The sequence below is a fragment of the Lepisosteus oculatus genome, chromosome 2, assembly GCF_040954835.1.
Source record: "Lepisosteus oculatus isolate fLepOcu1 chromosome 2, fLepOcu1.hap2, whole genome shotgun sequence".
Classification (NCBI taxonomy): Eukaryota; Metazoa; Chordata; class Actinopteri; order Semionotiformes; family Lepisosteidae; genus Lepisosteus; species Lepisosteus oculatus.
The window spans coordinates 77768963-77784091 of record NC_090697.1 but is presented as its reverse complement, the minus strand read 5'-3'; the positions used below and the strand labels follow the sequence as shown (position 1 = coordinate 77784091).

The window sequence follows — 15129 nt, the reverse complement described above, 5'->3', positions numbered from 1 at the left end:
GAGGCGCTGCGACAGGCACGGGGCAGGTCCCGCCGCACTACGAGGTGAGTGGGTCATGTTCGACCCCAGCGCTCGGCGAACCCCCAAACAGTGGGCGTGGCGAGAAAAAATCGGCTCTGTTGCCGCCCGGTTTCGAACCGGGGACCTTTCGCGTGTGAGGCGAACGTGATAACCACTACACTACGGAAACGCTGGGCGACATCGCCGGCCAGTGGTCCAAATGCGGCTCCTTAGTACACGGTGCGGATGGTTTGGAAGGCAGAAGGCAAAAGGACACCTTCCCATACCGGGAGTCGAACCCGGGCCGCCTGGGTGAAAACCAGGAATCCTAACCGCTAGACCATATGGGAGCGCGGTGAAACACTGTCCCGTGCTCAAGGCAAGCAAACTGCTTGGTGGAGAAAACGCATCAGAGAGTCGGCACTCAGAGTGTCGAAGGGCCGATGTACACTGGGTATACTCAGGGGTAGGGCCGTGCGTGTCTCGCTAACTCGCCGTGATCGTATAGTGGTCAGTACTTTGCGTTGTGGCCGCAACAACCCCGGTTCGAATCCGGGTCACGGCAGAATAGGGGCGTCTGCTTTTGCTAGCTTCACGAGTGAAGACAAAAAAAAAAGCCAATCGTTGATGAACTCCAGAGCCCACTCCAACCTCTTCTCTGTTTTCTTCAACAACTTACTCGGGATGTTCTACACAGTCGGCCATGCAGGACGAACCAGTTACACCAAAGGAAACGCAGGAGCTGTTTACACCGAGAGTGGTCGGAGTATGGAACAACGCGCCCAGCCCTGTTGCTGGAGTCGATTCTTGATGAGGTCCTGGGCTCAGTGGGAGGCCCCCGCTGGGTGGTGATCTTTCTGTTGTTCTTGCTGGTCCTGCGCTGCTTTTGACTCGACAGCTCGTCTTGGTCTACCGCTACACTACGGAAACGCTGGGCAATGGCCCCCAATGGCCCAGCACTGAGCTTCGCCGGTTCAATCCCGCTGCTTCCAGTGCCCTTATCGGAGTGCACTGATTGACTCCTGTCATAGACGGAGCAGGAAAGGCGGCGCCACAGTCTACAGCCCTCTCCTCGCAATCGAAGAGATCGGGCTACTAAAGTGGAGAAAATCTTCTCTCCAGAATGTGCAAATATCATCTTGGAGAGTAAACACCCTATTTTGGAAGGTCAACACTGTCTCCCAGTCACCCCTCCCACCTCCTGCAGGTTTCCGAGGTGCAGTCGTTCTCAGGTTCGCCTCACACATACCTGCATTGTGTTAAATTGCTAACTTAACTGAGTCGCCTTTGTTTCTATTGCACTTCCACTCTGGTTTTTGCATGGTGATGATTTCTTGCTTTTCTGTATTTCAAATACATAGGTGTCATCCAAGCTCTTCGGGAGGATGAATGCACAAGACAGTGCTGTTCACAGATTCCTCGGGGCTGTGTCCTGTTCCCAGTTCCTGGCTGTCTGGTGTATTGTCCTGAGACACTAGTGACATTCCTCAGGCAGGCCTCCGGTATTTTACTCAGATCAGAACAAAATAACACAATAAAAAGATCTGTATTGTTTTTCACATTTCACTTTTTGGCTGTTCTGTAATGTTAATTTATCTTTTCCATTCTTGGTTTTCATTTTTTTTTAAGGTGATTAAGATTTTTTTTGCTACCACCGCTAAAGACCATAATTTCAAACATATGCTTTATATTGCAAAGATTCTTGCTGTAACAATCGTGATAGTATGGACCCTATGGAGGCCATAGAGAGAGAGTGTACATATCCTATGTCGGTCTTTAGAATTGTTTTTCATTGGAATAAGCTGTCCTCTATTTTTACATAATACATAATAGTGCAGTAGAAATCAAATAAAATAAACTCAGACAGAGCTCAATATAAGATAAGATTTTATCGTCCCCTAAGGGAAAGTTTTTATGGACACCCAGCACTCCTGTACATTTAAATAGAATGTAACCAAAAAAAAGAAGAAAAGAAAAACATTGCACATCACTCTATTGCTCATGTACAGTATAACACATAACAACATGTAACATTTATAACACATCACAAAACTTATCGCACTCAAGTGGGTTGAAAGAGTCAAAATTGTGTTTATCCTTGATATTTGCTTTGACAGCTTTAATGGATAGTGGAACACAGGAATGTCTGTATCTGTTTGACACACATTTAGGAACCCCAAAACGTTTGCCAGAAGGAAGAAGTTGATATTCAGAGTTGAGGATGTGGGAAGGATCTGATATCATTTTTCCTGCCTGTTTGATCAGGGATTTTTCACAGGTTGTCTGCAGGGAGGGGTGCTGTTTCACTCCCATGACCTTCAAATCCGTCTGGAAGAGGCGGTAATTTGCGATTTTAAATGAACTGATAGATGACCAAACAGCACTGTAATACCATACCTGATAATGCTCTCGATTACAGCACGGTAAAAGAGGAGCATTATTTCCCGTCGAACCCCAAACACTCTTATATAAATAGAAATGCGATGTGTCCAGGGTGTATGCAAGACATTATGTCCAAGCAGTGCAGTATGCCGAATACAGTGAAAACTGTATGTCCAAGTAGCCAGTAGGGGTGATTTGCTGAAGGAACGGCATCCATCTACTGGATGTAGATGTGTTCGCCATCTTCAGAAGAAACTAAGACTCCTCTCTTCTGGATCCACCTGAGCCCAGAACCTGCCTGTGTCCTGCGCTGGTGGTTCTGGTGATTCTAACTGCCTGTGTGGGACGAAGGATCCCAGACCTGTGAAACTGCTAGTGACACACGTGACTACAGGGCCCCAGACTGGCACTATTCTTATACCTTTTCTTCACGGTGCTGAGGACACGTGCGAAGCAGAAACAGAAGCCTGACTCTGAATGACCACTGAACCCTTCTTCCATCCACCCATTTCCTAAACATCCTTTATCCAGAATAGGGTCCTGGGGAGCTGGAGCCTATCCCAGTAAGCAACAGGCACAAGGCAGGATACACCCTGGACAGGACACCCGTCCAGACACAAACACGCACAGACTCTCACCGGCGACAATTTCAAGGAAACCAGTTGTCCTACAAGCATGTTTGGGGACTGTGGGAGGAAACCAGAGCACTCAGAGGAAACCCACACAAACACGGGGAGAGCATGCAAACTCCACGCAGACAGCACCCCAGGAATGGAACCCAGGGCCCCGGCGCAGTGAGACATCAGTGCTGACCACTCGCATCTTGCCCAGCTCACGTCAGGAGTCCCGAAAGGGAAGAAACGGTCAGGCAGCTCAGCTGTTCACAAGCAGTGTCCCATAATGCCTTTTTCCACGTGCCCTGACAATCGAGGGACAGTGTGCGGGAGTTAATTGTCCACAGATAACTGGGGAATGCTGTGCAGGGCATCTCTCCTTCTCTTACCACACAGTGTATAATACACCTTGTTCCCAATACTGCTGCTTCCCTGGGCCGCCCGCTGTGTGTCGAACACTTTGAAACTTCTGGCTGGTAAAGGCTGAGGAGGAGTAGAGTACCTGCAGAGACACCGGTCCTCCAGGACAAGGGCTGGACATCAAAAACCTACAAATGAAAGGTGGTCATTTGTCCCATCACACTGCAGTTCATAATTAATGCAAATTAAAATACAAACGAATTCATGCAGAGTTAATTGAACCAAGGATCTCATCCAGCTGTTTCTTGAAAGAAAGTGCTTCAGCTTGTTCCAGACCCCCACAGCCCTTTGTGTAAAGAAGAGCCTCCTGTTCTGTAGATGCAGATTGTAGATCAAGAGGTTCTGTAGATGTCACGGCTAACCAACACTGATATACTGTACTTTAGATATTAAAAAACACAGCTCATGGCAGATTAAACTAGCGAAGGAGGTTGTCCAGCCTGTGGGAGACGGAGCTAGTTTTCGCATTCCTTCTGCTTTTCGCTTTGCGGCGCTGATTGGCTGACCTGGTCAGGTAGGTTGCACCCTTCTGCTCCTTTCCTGATTTTCGATTGGCCACCGCTCTGGTTCCTGGGTCCCGATTGGCTGCCGCCCCACAGCTCTCTCCGCTATTGGCTGACCTTCGGCACCGGCGCCGCTGATTGGAGGCCACGTCGCCCATTGATCCCACTGTGCAGGAATGGCTGGAGCCGCCGAGCCGCGGCTCACAACAATGTGAATCGGGAATTAGGCTCGTCCGGAGCAGACAGAGACCCGGAGGTCCGCCGGCCGCACCCGCACTGACCGCACGCCTGGGTAAGATCTGAGGCGCCGCCCGCAGCGCTGCGGGACCTGGTGTCCATTGTGCGGATACGGCAGGGATTTGAGGAATGCGGGTGTTTGATTTGGGAAAACTGGATCACAGCAGTGGGCACCCGGACTGCGGTCTGTCTTCTGCCGCACTGACTGTGCAGTGAAGCGGTTTGTTAACACTCTCTGCCAAATTCGGAAAATCCGTCTTTCCTAGTGAGGAGCGCAGGGCACAGGACCATTATACATTCATGCGGTTTGCGTTGCTCATTTGCAGAAGTAGGTCGAATGGGTTTTTACCGTTGCGATAACACGACCGATTTTACATCTTCCCAATTTAATCCGTGTCGGATTAACGTGAACGTGCTTGACGGACAGTAGCGCGTGTCTGACCATTTCTCTGGGTTTGCGGCCCCAGGACAAGTGATGCGCTGCCGCTGGGTTAGTGCACAGGTCTGTAACAGACCGGCTGCCTGGATAACTGCATTCCCGACACTTGGTTCGGAACGAAGTGCTGGTTTGCCGGATTAAAGGCAGCGAGCCCGTCTACCTGCAGGCCGCGCTACGATAGATCTCATCGTTGCGTGTTTCCTGGCTCGACAGCTCTCCACCGCTGCAGTCAGGAGAACTTCAAGCGCCGGGCTGCGATTGCAAAGCTTCAGAAGAGACGCCTCTCTTTCTGCCAGTAGGTTACTTTCCTGCTTCACTCACTAAGACGTTCAGAGCCACAACAATACTACTGATATTTCATTTTCTCGTAGTGACTGACCAATAGGTAGATTACATCCCGTTAAATCCCCCCCTTGAATACATCTGTGCGTCGTGCGGACGCCTGGCCGCCTGTGTGCTCCGAGTCCTCCGCAGTGTGGCGCTGTTCCGCCGCCATGAAGGCTGACAGAGGTGTACATTTCCGGGTCGGCATTGAATGAGCCTCTGGTGCAGTACGGGGACAGTTTCCTTGGACTCTTCTGATAAGTGGTTCTTTATTAATTGGGTTTACACTTGCACACTGGTGAGCATTGCTGCCTTGTGGTGCTGGGGACCTGGGTCCAGTTCCGGACCCACAGTGCTGTCTACAGGAAGCTTGTATATTCTCCCCTTGTTCAGAGTCCAGAGACCTGCTGGTAGGTTACCTGGCCCTGGTGTGTGGGTGTGTGTCCTGTGATGGACTGGTGTCCCACCCAGGGTTTGCCCTGCCTCGCCCCTGGTGCTTGCTGGGATAGGCTCCGCCCCCCCTGCTGATGCAGTTACAGACAGTGTGGGTGAATAATAACAGCCTTCTTAAACATGAAAACTGGAAGTCCCCTTCCCAGGATGCCCTGGTGGAGGCCTGTGCACTGGTGTGGAGTCGTGTGACACTGCCTGCCCCCCTGTCCCCCTGCCCCCCTGTCGCCCTGATCCTCCTCAGAGGCACAGACTGACCCCACAAGCTGCACATCTCAGACTCGGGGAGGAAGATGTTTCCAAATGAGAATTCAAGTGAAGGTAGTGCAGCCCAGTTGGGACTGGCTGAAAGATGCTCTGTTTGTGAGAGGGAGCCCTGCTTCTGCCTGAGGGAGTCAAATTCCTGGAGCTTTTCATGGAGAGGAAATAAAATACACGCAGTTCTGCACTGCCAGGATGGGCCGGTTTACAAGGGTCTGTGCTCTCTCCGCAGTTTCTAAAATACAGGCAGGCGGAACTGAAACACCTCTGATCTGGGAACTGAAATCCACAGGGATCAGTAGGACTATGGCTTTGCCTGATTTATGTTAATATAATTTAAATTCTGGTATTGTTTGTGAAATTGTTTAGTTTGCTGGTCACACCAAAATACTATGATTAGAAAACAATGTAGAAGTAGCAAATAAAATTTTTAGGTGGGTAGCTGTGTCAGCATGCGTAGGCTGCAAAGGAAAAAGTAATAGGTTTATTCCATGCTGAAAAAAAGAAGAGAGAAAACACAACGTTTCGGCCGTGGAGCCTTCTTCAGGTGTGAGAGAGACAGGGCAGTAGGCAAAGGTAAAGTAGTGGGAGAACAAAGGTTGGGAGGGAGGAGGAGTGAGAGGTGGGAGCAGGGGACAGAGAGAGAGGCCAATCAAGAGGTGTGAGGTCAGAATAGGTGTAGAGAGGTGTGAAATGAAATTTCCAATGAATGGAGAAAATTTAGTAGAATAGTAGTCTGTCGTTAAGAGAAGGGGGAAGGTGTGATCCTAGCTGCAGGATAACTTTGGTGTCGGTATGAAATTAGATTAAATTAAATTTTGTTCTGAGAAGATCAACCATATGCATTCCTGGGATTAAGGGAGTGTCCCACACTGACAGGCTAAAGGAACTGAGTCTCTTTAGTCTTGAACAGAGAAGACTAAAGATACTCAGACAAGTGTTCGAAACAAATTCAACCCAGCAGGTTTCTTGAGAATGAACAGTGAGGCACCAGTGGGAAATACTGGGAAATGGCTTTCCACCAGTAAGAATGTGCCGTGGTGTTGAAGCCACAGTGACTGGGAGCACGCAGGCGAGCAGAGAGGAGGTTCTGTGACGCTGTGCTGTGTGTTGCTGTGTTGCCAGGGAGACGGGCCGTCGCCATGCCTGCGTTCAGCAGACAGGAGTTCTTCCAGGAGCTGGCAGAGGGATGCCTGCTGCCCACTGCCCAGCAGGGGCTGGAGCAGGTGTGGCAGCTGCTGGTCATCTGCCTGGTGTGCCGCCTCTTCTGGAGACTGGGTGAGTGAGGAGTGATGGTCAGCTGTGTGTCAGGAGGGGTCAGTCACTGGGAGAGACTGGGTGAGTGAGGAGTGATGGTCAGCTGTGTGTCAGGAGGAGTCAGTCACTGGGAGAGACTGGGTGAGTGGGAGTGATGGTCAGCTGTGTGTCAGGAGGGGTCAGTCACTGGGAGAGACTGGGTGAGTGGGAGTGATGGTCAGCTGTGTGTCAGGAGGGGTCAGTCACTGGGAGAGACTGGGTGAGAAGTGATGGTCAGCTGTGTGTCAGGAGGGGTCAGTCACTGGGAGAGACTGGGTGAGAAGTGATGGTCAGCTGTGTGTCAGGAGGGGTCAGTCACTGGGAGAGACTGGGTGAGTGGGAGTGATGGTCAGCTGTGTGTCAGGAGGGGTTAGTCACTGGGAGAGACTGGGTGAGAAGTGATGGTCAGCTGTGTGTCAGGAGGGGTCAGTCTCTATGGAGTAGCCTCCTGCCTCTCGGTGTGCAGACACACACTGGACCGCGCTGTGTTCCTCTAGGAGCAGCGTCCCTCTGGGATGCTCTGATCCGGAGGTTCGTGTCCAGTCTGAGGGGTCTGCAGGCTGGGCCAGCAGATCCGCTCTGAGGCTCCTGCCCGTCTGTCTGGTTCTGTCTCCCCAGGCCCTCCGTCCTACCTGAAGCACCTGAGCACGGTGGCGGGGGGCTTCTACTCCCTGTACCTGTTCTTCGAGCTCCACATGGTCTGGGTGGTCCTGCTCAGCCTCCTCTGCTACCTCATCCTGTTCCTGTGCCGACACTCCGGCAACCGCGGCTCCTTCCTCTCCGTCACCATCCTCATCTACCTGCTGATGGGGTACGGCCCTGGGCCAGGGGTTTATCGAGTGTGGTGGTCCCCCCCACCCCCTCCTCTCAGGATTTTTTTAATTAGTCAGCAAAGCAAATATAAAGGAACAAGTCAAGGTTTATTCCAAAGAGAAGAAAGGAAACACAGTGTTCCAGCTGTTGAGCCTTCTTGGGGTGTCAAGCTGATATAAATCCTAGCCAGTCGCTCTGAAGAGATTCGGTTCTGAGGAGACGAAAGGTCTAACGCGTGTGCAGAGCCTGTTCACACACTCAGTCAGAACGTTTTAATGGTGATCACTAATTACGGTTCCTTCTGATTTTCTTCCAGAGAATTGCACATGATGGACACAGCTACCTGGCATAAGATGAGAGGTGAATCTGGTCTGTTTTGTTGATCTCAGTCTGCAGCCCTCACGTCCTCCCTGGTGGAGGTCTTGCTCCGCCTGTGTCCCGGGGCGCTCCCTGGGTGTGGGGGTGAGGGTGGGGCGCTCCAGAGAGACGGAAATGCGCCGGGTGACTGGGGGAGATCTGGGCGTTACCCCTGGCCAGTGTGTCTGTGTGGCTCTGATCCCCAGCGTGTGCAGTGATGACCGGAGCAGGTCAGGTCCTGTCCTCGTCCATCTGTCTCCCTGCCGCACCTCAGGGTGGATCAGGGTTCGGATCTGACTTGTCTCTGCAGTTCTTGATACCGGGCCTGTGTGTGTGGGTTCAGCCGAGGTCACGACCCCGTGTGGTGACCCCTCCAGCACTGCCAGGGCAGGGGGGTCTGTGTGCGGCTGTGGGTTAGGCGGAGGTCACGACCCCGTGTGGTGACCCCTCCAGCCCTGCCAGGCCAGGGGGTCTGTGTGCAGCTGTGGGTTCAGTGGAGGTCATGACCCCATGTTTGGCTCTGCAGGCTCCCAGATGGTGGTGGCCATGAAAGCCATCTCCCTGGCCTTCGACCTGGACCATGGCACGGTGCCCGCCGTGCCCTCACCCGTGGAGTTCATGGGCTACATCTACTTCGTGGGAACAGTCATCTTTGGGCCCTGGATCAGCTTCAACAGCTACAAGGAGGCCATCGAGAGCCAGCGGCTGGTGAGTCATATTGGACGACACTGCTTGAGTTTAGTGGGATGATTTCTGCTTTTGACCTCTGCTAGTTTCTGTCGCTCCAGGACTGTGTTGTAATGTCCGTGTTTGATTCCCTGTGTTTCTCTCTCCCACAGAGCTTGGCCTGGTTCACGAAAGTCTGTCTCAGCTGGATCAAGTGTCAGGTCTGCCTGATCATCTCCAACTGCATCGCTCCCTATCTCTTCCCCTACTTCATCCCCATCTACGGAGACCGCATGCTGCGCAAGTGAGTCCACCCCCTGCCTCTCCCTGGTGGCCAGAACTACCGGCCCGGTCCAAGCCCAAGCTGACGGGCCGGGCCGATCCGAGCTCCCCCTGAAGCAGGTTCTCCTCATGAACAAGAGGCACGATCCCAGTGGAGCAGCAGCAGCAGCTGTGTGTTCAAGCAGCACCATCATGGTTTACAGATCTGAGCTTTGTCTTCTGCACCTAGACTGTTATTCATGCTGATAAAGAACCGAGAGTGCATGCATTCTCTCTTCTAGCAGAACAGAGGAGTGCTGTATTCATGAGAGGAGCCATTCGGTCCACCTGGCCTGTTAGGTAGTGTTTGATCCCAGGATTCGTGAAAGAAACCAGGGTATTGGCTTCGACAGCATGTCTTGGCTGCTAGCTCCACACCCCCACAACCCTTTGGATAACGTAGTGCCTCCTGCTCTTGTTTTAAATTGCACTTCCACATAGTTATCAGCTGTCAGCGGGGACTATAATTAGCTACAGCTGTACGCTCTGGAGTTTCCTTCAAATTACAGCTCAGATCTTTCCCAACTGCCCCCGTTCTTCATGTGCACCTCCAGTGTGGTTAAAATAAAAGCAGCGTTTTCCTCATGCTGGAGAGGCCTGGTCTCCAGCGCCCACTCTGTGGTTTCTTGTCTAATCTCTGCATCTCTTTCTGTTTCTTCTCTCCTTGCTTCCCCGCAGCAGAAAGAAACGGAAAGCCAGGTAAACAGGCGGTCAGAATGTCGCTTTAGTAGATGAAGTCAAGGTTTGTCGGTAGTTGAAGTTTAGGAAAACTTACTTGCTGTAGAGATTTTAATTTTGCTAAGTCCCCTTAATTCACTTCCGAAATCTGTATTCCACACGTCTGCGATCTGGAATCTGTCTCCGGGGGTCAGTCGGAGGTCCTGTGGAGTCGGAGAAAACTCCTGCTGTCACAGCTTTGACTTTGAGACTCTCCCACTTCACAGGAGACTCCACAGGAGTCTGCTTTAATATCGCGCCTGATGTCCAGCTCAGGGGTCAGCTAGCAGGGTCTTTAAGAGAATAACCGTAGCCGCTGCAGGTCTGTCACTGTAGTACCACCAGCATCTCCTGAACAGCCAGATCTTCTAAGATGCCGCTGGGCATCTGCTGACTCTTTCCCTGTTTCTTGTCTTTTCCTTCTTTTCTCTCCTCTCTGCGCCTCAGAGGAGCCCTTGCGAGGTAAGCTGGCAGCCGGTCGTGTCCCGCAGGGGTAGGCGATGGGCTCACGTGCGTGAGGGCCTTCCCCGTGACAACACAGAGGTCCAGCAGTAATTGATAACATGTGCTGAGACCAGAACGAGCTGGAACAACAGGGTGAAGTCTTAACACTTGCACGCTCTCAGGACAGAAGAGCATTTGGCTATCTGTCCTGTTTGGCAGTTAGTAGCTTATTGATCCAGTGATCTTGTCTACCTGTTGCTTGAAAGAAACCAGTTCACAGTGAGTCCAGGTGATTTGCAGGTCAGATCAATTACAGATGCCAGTACAGTAAAGTGGACCTGAGAGCTGAGGGGTCACAGGTGGGGCCTGCGCAGGTGCTGGGAGCTGGTCAGGAACTGAGCCGACCTGATTTCTGGGATTCATTCAGTCCGAGAACGAGGGGTGAAGGACCTGGAAGTGGGGGAGAGCCTGCAGGTTCTAGAGCAGCGGCCGGGAGCCAGTGGGGCTGAGCTGTACAGCCCCTCTGAGGTCACTGTGCTCTGCCCGTCACAGGTGGCTCCGCGCCTACGAGAACGCCCTGTCCTTCCACTTCAGCAACTACTTTGTGGGCTACCTGAGCGAGACTACCACCAGCCTGGCTGGAGCCGGCTTCACCGACAACAAGGACAACATCCAGTGGTCAGTTCACAGCGGGCGTGTGGGCTGTGTGTCTGTGAGAGTGTATGTCCTCCAGTGGTCAGTTCACAGCGGGCGTGTGGGCTGTGCGTCTGTGAGTGTGTATTTCCTCCAGTGGTCAGTTCACAGCGGGCGTGTGGGGTGTGAGTCTGTGAGAGTGTATGTCCTCCAGTGGTCAGTTCACAGCGGGCGTGTGGGGTGTGGGTCTGTGAGAGTGTATGTCCTCCAGTGGTCAGTTCACAGCAGGCGTGTGGGCTGTGGGTCTGTGAGAGTGTATGTCCTCCAGTGGTCAGTTCACAGCGGGCGTGTGGCCTGTGTGTCTGTGAGAGTGTATGTCCTCCAGTGGTCAGTTCACAGCGGGCGTGTGGCCTGTGTGTCTGTGAGAGTGTATGTCCTCCAGTGGTCAGTTCACAGCGGGCGTGTGGGCTGTGCGTCTGTGAGAGTGTATGTCCTCCAGTGGTCAGTTCACAGCGGGTGCATCTGTCAGTGTGTTTCCTGAGAGGATGAACCGAATTCACGATCCATGAATGCTGCCAGGTTCTGCTCTGTCTGAGATGATTATTACCAGATAGCTCAAACACTTGTCATACTGTTTTTTAATTAACAGTGCAGAACGCCAAGGCAAGTCCCAGATAGGTTCTGAGCCACTAACGAGTTGAAGTTGTGCTCCTGTTCCTGTTCCAGGGACCTGACCGTAACCAGGCCTTTGAATGTGGAGCTGCCCAGGTCCATGGTGGAGGTCGTGACCTCTTGGAACCTGCCCATGTCTCGCTGGCTCAACACGTGTAAGTGCTGCCTCTGGGTGCAAGAGCTTCCTGTTCAGAATCAGCATGTGCTTGTCCTTGCTTAGACCCCGGGTTTTAGGTGATAATCCCAAACGAGCTCATGGCTCGGCTGGCAGCAGTGTCTTGTGAGCCTTGATTTCCACTGATGATCTCAGCTGCTCAGGGTGGGATTTGAGCCCCTGCACGTCTTATAGTGCTCAACCTCCCCAGTCAACCTGCATCTGGAGTTCTGTCAGTGAAGCATAAAAATGCTTATTAGCTTTCTAGATTCAGATTTTTATTGTCTATCCAGATAAAAAGAAAGTGTGCTCAGTAATTGTGTTTATAGGACCTTTTTCCCAGAAGAAGCAGGGCTGGTGCTGGTCTGTGCTGGGAGGGTGAGGGTGTGTGTGTGCTGACGAGGGGGGGTGGGTGTATGTGTGTGTGTGTGTGTGTGTGCTGGCGAGGGGGAGTGTTTGTGTGCGCTGGTCTGTGCTGGGAGGGTGGGGATGTGTGTGTGTGCGCGTTGGTCGGCGCTGGTGAAGATTGGGTGTGTGTGGGTGTGTTGGGGTTGCAGGAGCAAGATGTTGCTCAGGTGTTCCTCTGTTGTCCTTCACACAGATGTTTTCAAAAGTGCGCTGAGGCTTGGCACCTTTCCTGCCATCCTGGTCACCTACACTGCCAGTGCCCTGCTGCACGTGAGTATGATGTCATCACGTGTCATGTCTTGGGGCTGCGTGTCGCTGTGACCTTGGTGCCAGGGGTACTCTGTACCGTGTAGATTGGATCGCAGGCCCCTATGTGTGCACCTGTCTGGATTGTGAGTTTCCTCTTCTCTGTGTGGGGTTTGTTGTTTTTGTCCCCTTTTGAACAAGGGGCAAAACCGTGTTGAAAATCTCTCTTGCAGGGCCTGAGCTTCCACCTGGGCGCTGTGCTGCTGTCTCTGGGCTTCATCACCTACGTGGAACATGGTAAGGGTCTCCAGCCCCGCCGCCCTCCTCCGACTCGGGGGTCCCGATTCAGGGGTTGATAACCTGTAGGAGATGCCGACGTCATCCCCTCGCGGGGCTGTTCCTGGGGTCACAGGCTCCAGTCCAGAGCAGGAGACTCTTCTCCACTCGGGGAGTCTGAAAGAACCAAGCCGTCCGTGTCCTGGGCTCCTTGATGGAACAGCTGGATGACCCCCGGGACCCTGATGGGCATCTTGAGCAGGATTGTGCTCTTCAGGTCCTTCAGTGTTAAAACGGGGGGAGGAGCGGGTGGCGCTGTCCTGCTGTGAAACTCGGGGTCTCCAGTGCTGTTTCCTCCTCTGTCCTTGTTCAGTTCTGCGCAAGAGGTTGGCTGCTATCTTCCACGCGTGCATCTTGTCCAGGCGCTGCCCACCAGACTGTGGCCACCAGCACAAGCAGGTAATCCAGTGGGACCCGTCTGCTACCAGAAAGACTCGGCAGGCCAGGCGATGAGATTCGGAGCCGCAGGGTTCCATGAGCTTTCCAAGTGTGCCAAACACTCTCTATCCTTACATGGCCTGGAGATTTGAGGTCCATATTTGTTAAGCTGGTTTGAGCAGTTGTTGCTGAATTGTTTCCCTGTGCTGCTGCTGGCCTGGTAGCTCGGCTCATGCAGGTAGTTTGTATGAAACAGTGTGGCAGAGCAGTCGACCGACAATGAACTGATTTCAGGCCTCAGCTCCTCCTGCTTCTCTAGAAGGCCATGCACACGGACATTAGCAGCCACCGCAGCCTTCATGGCAGGTAAACTGGGAACAAGTGAGGAGCCCATAGAGGTCATCAGCACGCCTCTTCTGTCCCCCGCAGAGCCTGTGGGTGTACGCCATCAATATGGGCTTCAGCGCCATGTCCATCTTCCACCTGGCCTACCTGGGCTCCCTCTTCGACTCCGATGTGGACAACATCGACTCGGAAGAGGTAAGAGCTCTTCCTCGCTCCGGCCTCTGTGTGTCGTCTGTGAGGTGAGGGGGCGGGGCTCAGCGCCGGGGCCTGATCCTTCTCTCGGTCTCTGTCCCCCACAGGGATATGTGGCCAATCACACCATTCAGAAGTGGTCAGAGCTGAGCTGGGCGAGCCACTGGGTGACCTTCGGCTGCTGGGTGTTCTACCGTCTGATTCGCTGAGCAGGAGGAGTGGAAGGGCAGAGACAATAAGAGCAATAAGAAAGCCATCATTCATGAAGGCCGGGCCGTTGTCCTCGTTCTGCCCAGTTTAAAGACGCCCGGCTGCCTCCTTTCCCTGTGGTGGTCTGGGTCTGAGAAAGCACTCCCTGTTGTTTTACTGTGCTCCTCTGTGTCTGCTGCTCAGGGTGCAGCGACAGCGCCCCCTGTCTGTCCTCTGTCCAGAATAATGGGGTTAGTCATTATAGCGTTCAACATGTTCGAGAAGTCAAACGTATGAATCCCACTGGGGCAATATTTGGAGGTATCTCTACATTCATCTTTGGAGAGTTTGGGATTCTGGCTTCAGTCACTTCTGTTCCTTCCCTTGGAGCACCTCCTTTGGATTTCAGGAAACCCTGGACGTCAGGAAGTGCACACAGTTCCAGAGCCCTGTCCTGGCCTGTCCTTTGCGAACACAGTGTTTAAGTAGAGCACATTGAGCCTGCAAGAACATGGCCGTTTTTCAGAAACCCTGAAGTGTGGGGGGCCAGTGTACCCATTCCAGAGCAGGGCGAGAGCTGGGCCGCTGGAAGGAAGACGCCCCTGGCCCTCGGGACTGGGGTCTGGCACCAGAGCGATGGCAGTGTGCTGAAGAACAAGCTCTGAGCCCTGCGGGAGACCAGCCTGTCTGTGTGTTGATGCCTGGGCCTCCGTTCACTCATTGTTTGCTTTCTGCTTCAGTCCCATGGCCTGACATCTGTTAGCATTTCCCAAAAGCCACAACATTTTTAAAGAACAGCTGCAGTGTTTGGGCGCCTGACCTTTTCTTTGACAAGGGAGCTGCAAGCCGGAGACTTCAGGAGGGTGATGAGAGACAGGGCCTGCGTCCTGTCACTCCGTCATCCCTGACCCGTGTCTGGGCTGGAACGTGCTGGCCCTGCTCTGCTCGACTCTCAAGCTGGGCGGTTTCAGACGCCTCCAGAGTCTCCAGTCTGCAGCTGGGCCTCTTCTCCTGGAGCCTCGCGCTGTCGCGAGGAGATCACGTGCATCTTGACTATGGAAGGCAGCTTGTTCCTCAAACAGATACAACAGTTCACAGGAATGGAGTGCTTCTCCAGTCTTCTTTTTGGCCATGAGTGTACAGCACCACCCCAGTATACTTGGCTTCATTGTGCCATAATTCCTGCTTGTTTTAACAAACATCTCCTGTACATTGCTTCTGCCAAACACTTATCCCTTGAAATGTCATATACATGTTTGCTTTTATTAATTTTCTATTAAACCTTCTACAGTATGTCAGTTGGTTTAACACGTTTTTCTGTTGTTTTGTCTA

At 52.7% G+C, this 15129-nt stretch overlaps 1 protein-coding gene, 1 long non-coding RNA gene and 3 other non-coding genes across 9 annotated transcripts; 2 read left to right on the top strand and 3 right to left on the bottom strand.

Moving 5' to 3' along the window:
• Positions 1-117: 117 nt before the first annotated feature.
• trnav-cac (transfer RNA valine (anticodon CAC)) lies at positions 118-190 on the bottom strand. Its single transcript has one exon. It is a non-coding gene; the product is annotated as a tRNA-Val (tRNA).
• Positions 191-278: 88 nt separating this feature from the next.
• trnae-uuc (transfer RNA glutamic acid (anticodon UUC)) lies at positions 279-350 on the bottom strand. Its single transcript has one exon. It is a non-coding gene; the product is annotated as a tRNA-Glu (tRNA).
• Positions 351-493: 143 nt separating this feature from the next.
• trnah-gug (transfer RNA histidin (anticodon GUG)) lies at positions 494-565 on the top strand. The gene has a single exon. It is a non-coding gene; the product is annotated as a tRNA-His (tRNA).
• Positions 566-1870: 1305 nt separating this feature from the next.
• On the bottom strand, positions 1871-4065 carry LOC138225309 (uncharacterized). Its single transcript, XR_011183841.1, has 2 exons — positions 3923-4065; positions 1871-3544 (listed from the first exon to the last, which is right to left on the bottom strand). It is a non-coding gene; the product is annotated as an uncharacterized lncRNA (long non-coding RNA).
• Positions 4066-4079: 14 nt separating this feature from the next.
• On the top strand, positions 4080-15105 carry LOC102684972 (porcupine O-acyltransferase). Of its 5 annotated transcripts, none has more exons than XM_015341358.2 (15): positions 4080-4211; positions 6756-6908; positions 7545-7737; positions 8056-8099; positions 8623-8804; positions 8936-9066; positions 9765-9782; positions 10248-10262; positions 10797-10922; positions 11604-11704; positions 12305-12381; positions 12591-12654; positions 13007-13092; positions 13501-13611; positions 13716-15105. In XM_015341358.2, the coding sequence occupies exons 2-15, from the start codon at positions 6773-6775 to the stop codon at positions 13815-13817; spliced, it is 1386 nt and encodes a 461-aa protein (XP_015196844.1). In that variant the 5' UTR covers positions 4080-4211; positions 6756-6772; the 3' UTR covers positions 13818-15105. The 5 variants fall into 5 exon arrangements, with proteins under 5 accessions (XP_015196844.1, XP_015196837.1, XP_015196853.1 ...); XM_015341351.2 differs by having other exon boundaries at positions 9762-9782; XM_069185092.1 differs by lacking the exon at positions 4080-4211 and adding an exon at positions 4805-4890 and having other exon boundaries at positions 9762-9782.
• The last annotated feature ends 24 nt before the right edge of the window (positions 15106-15129 follow it).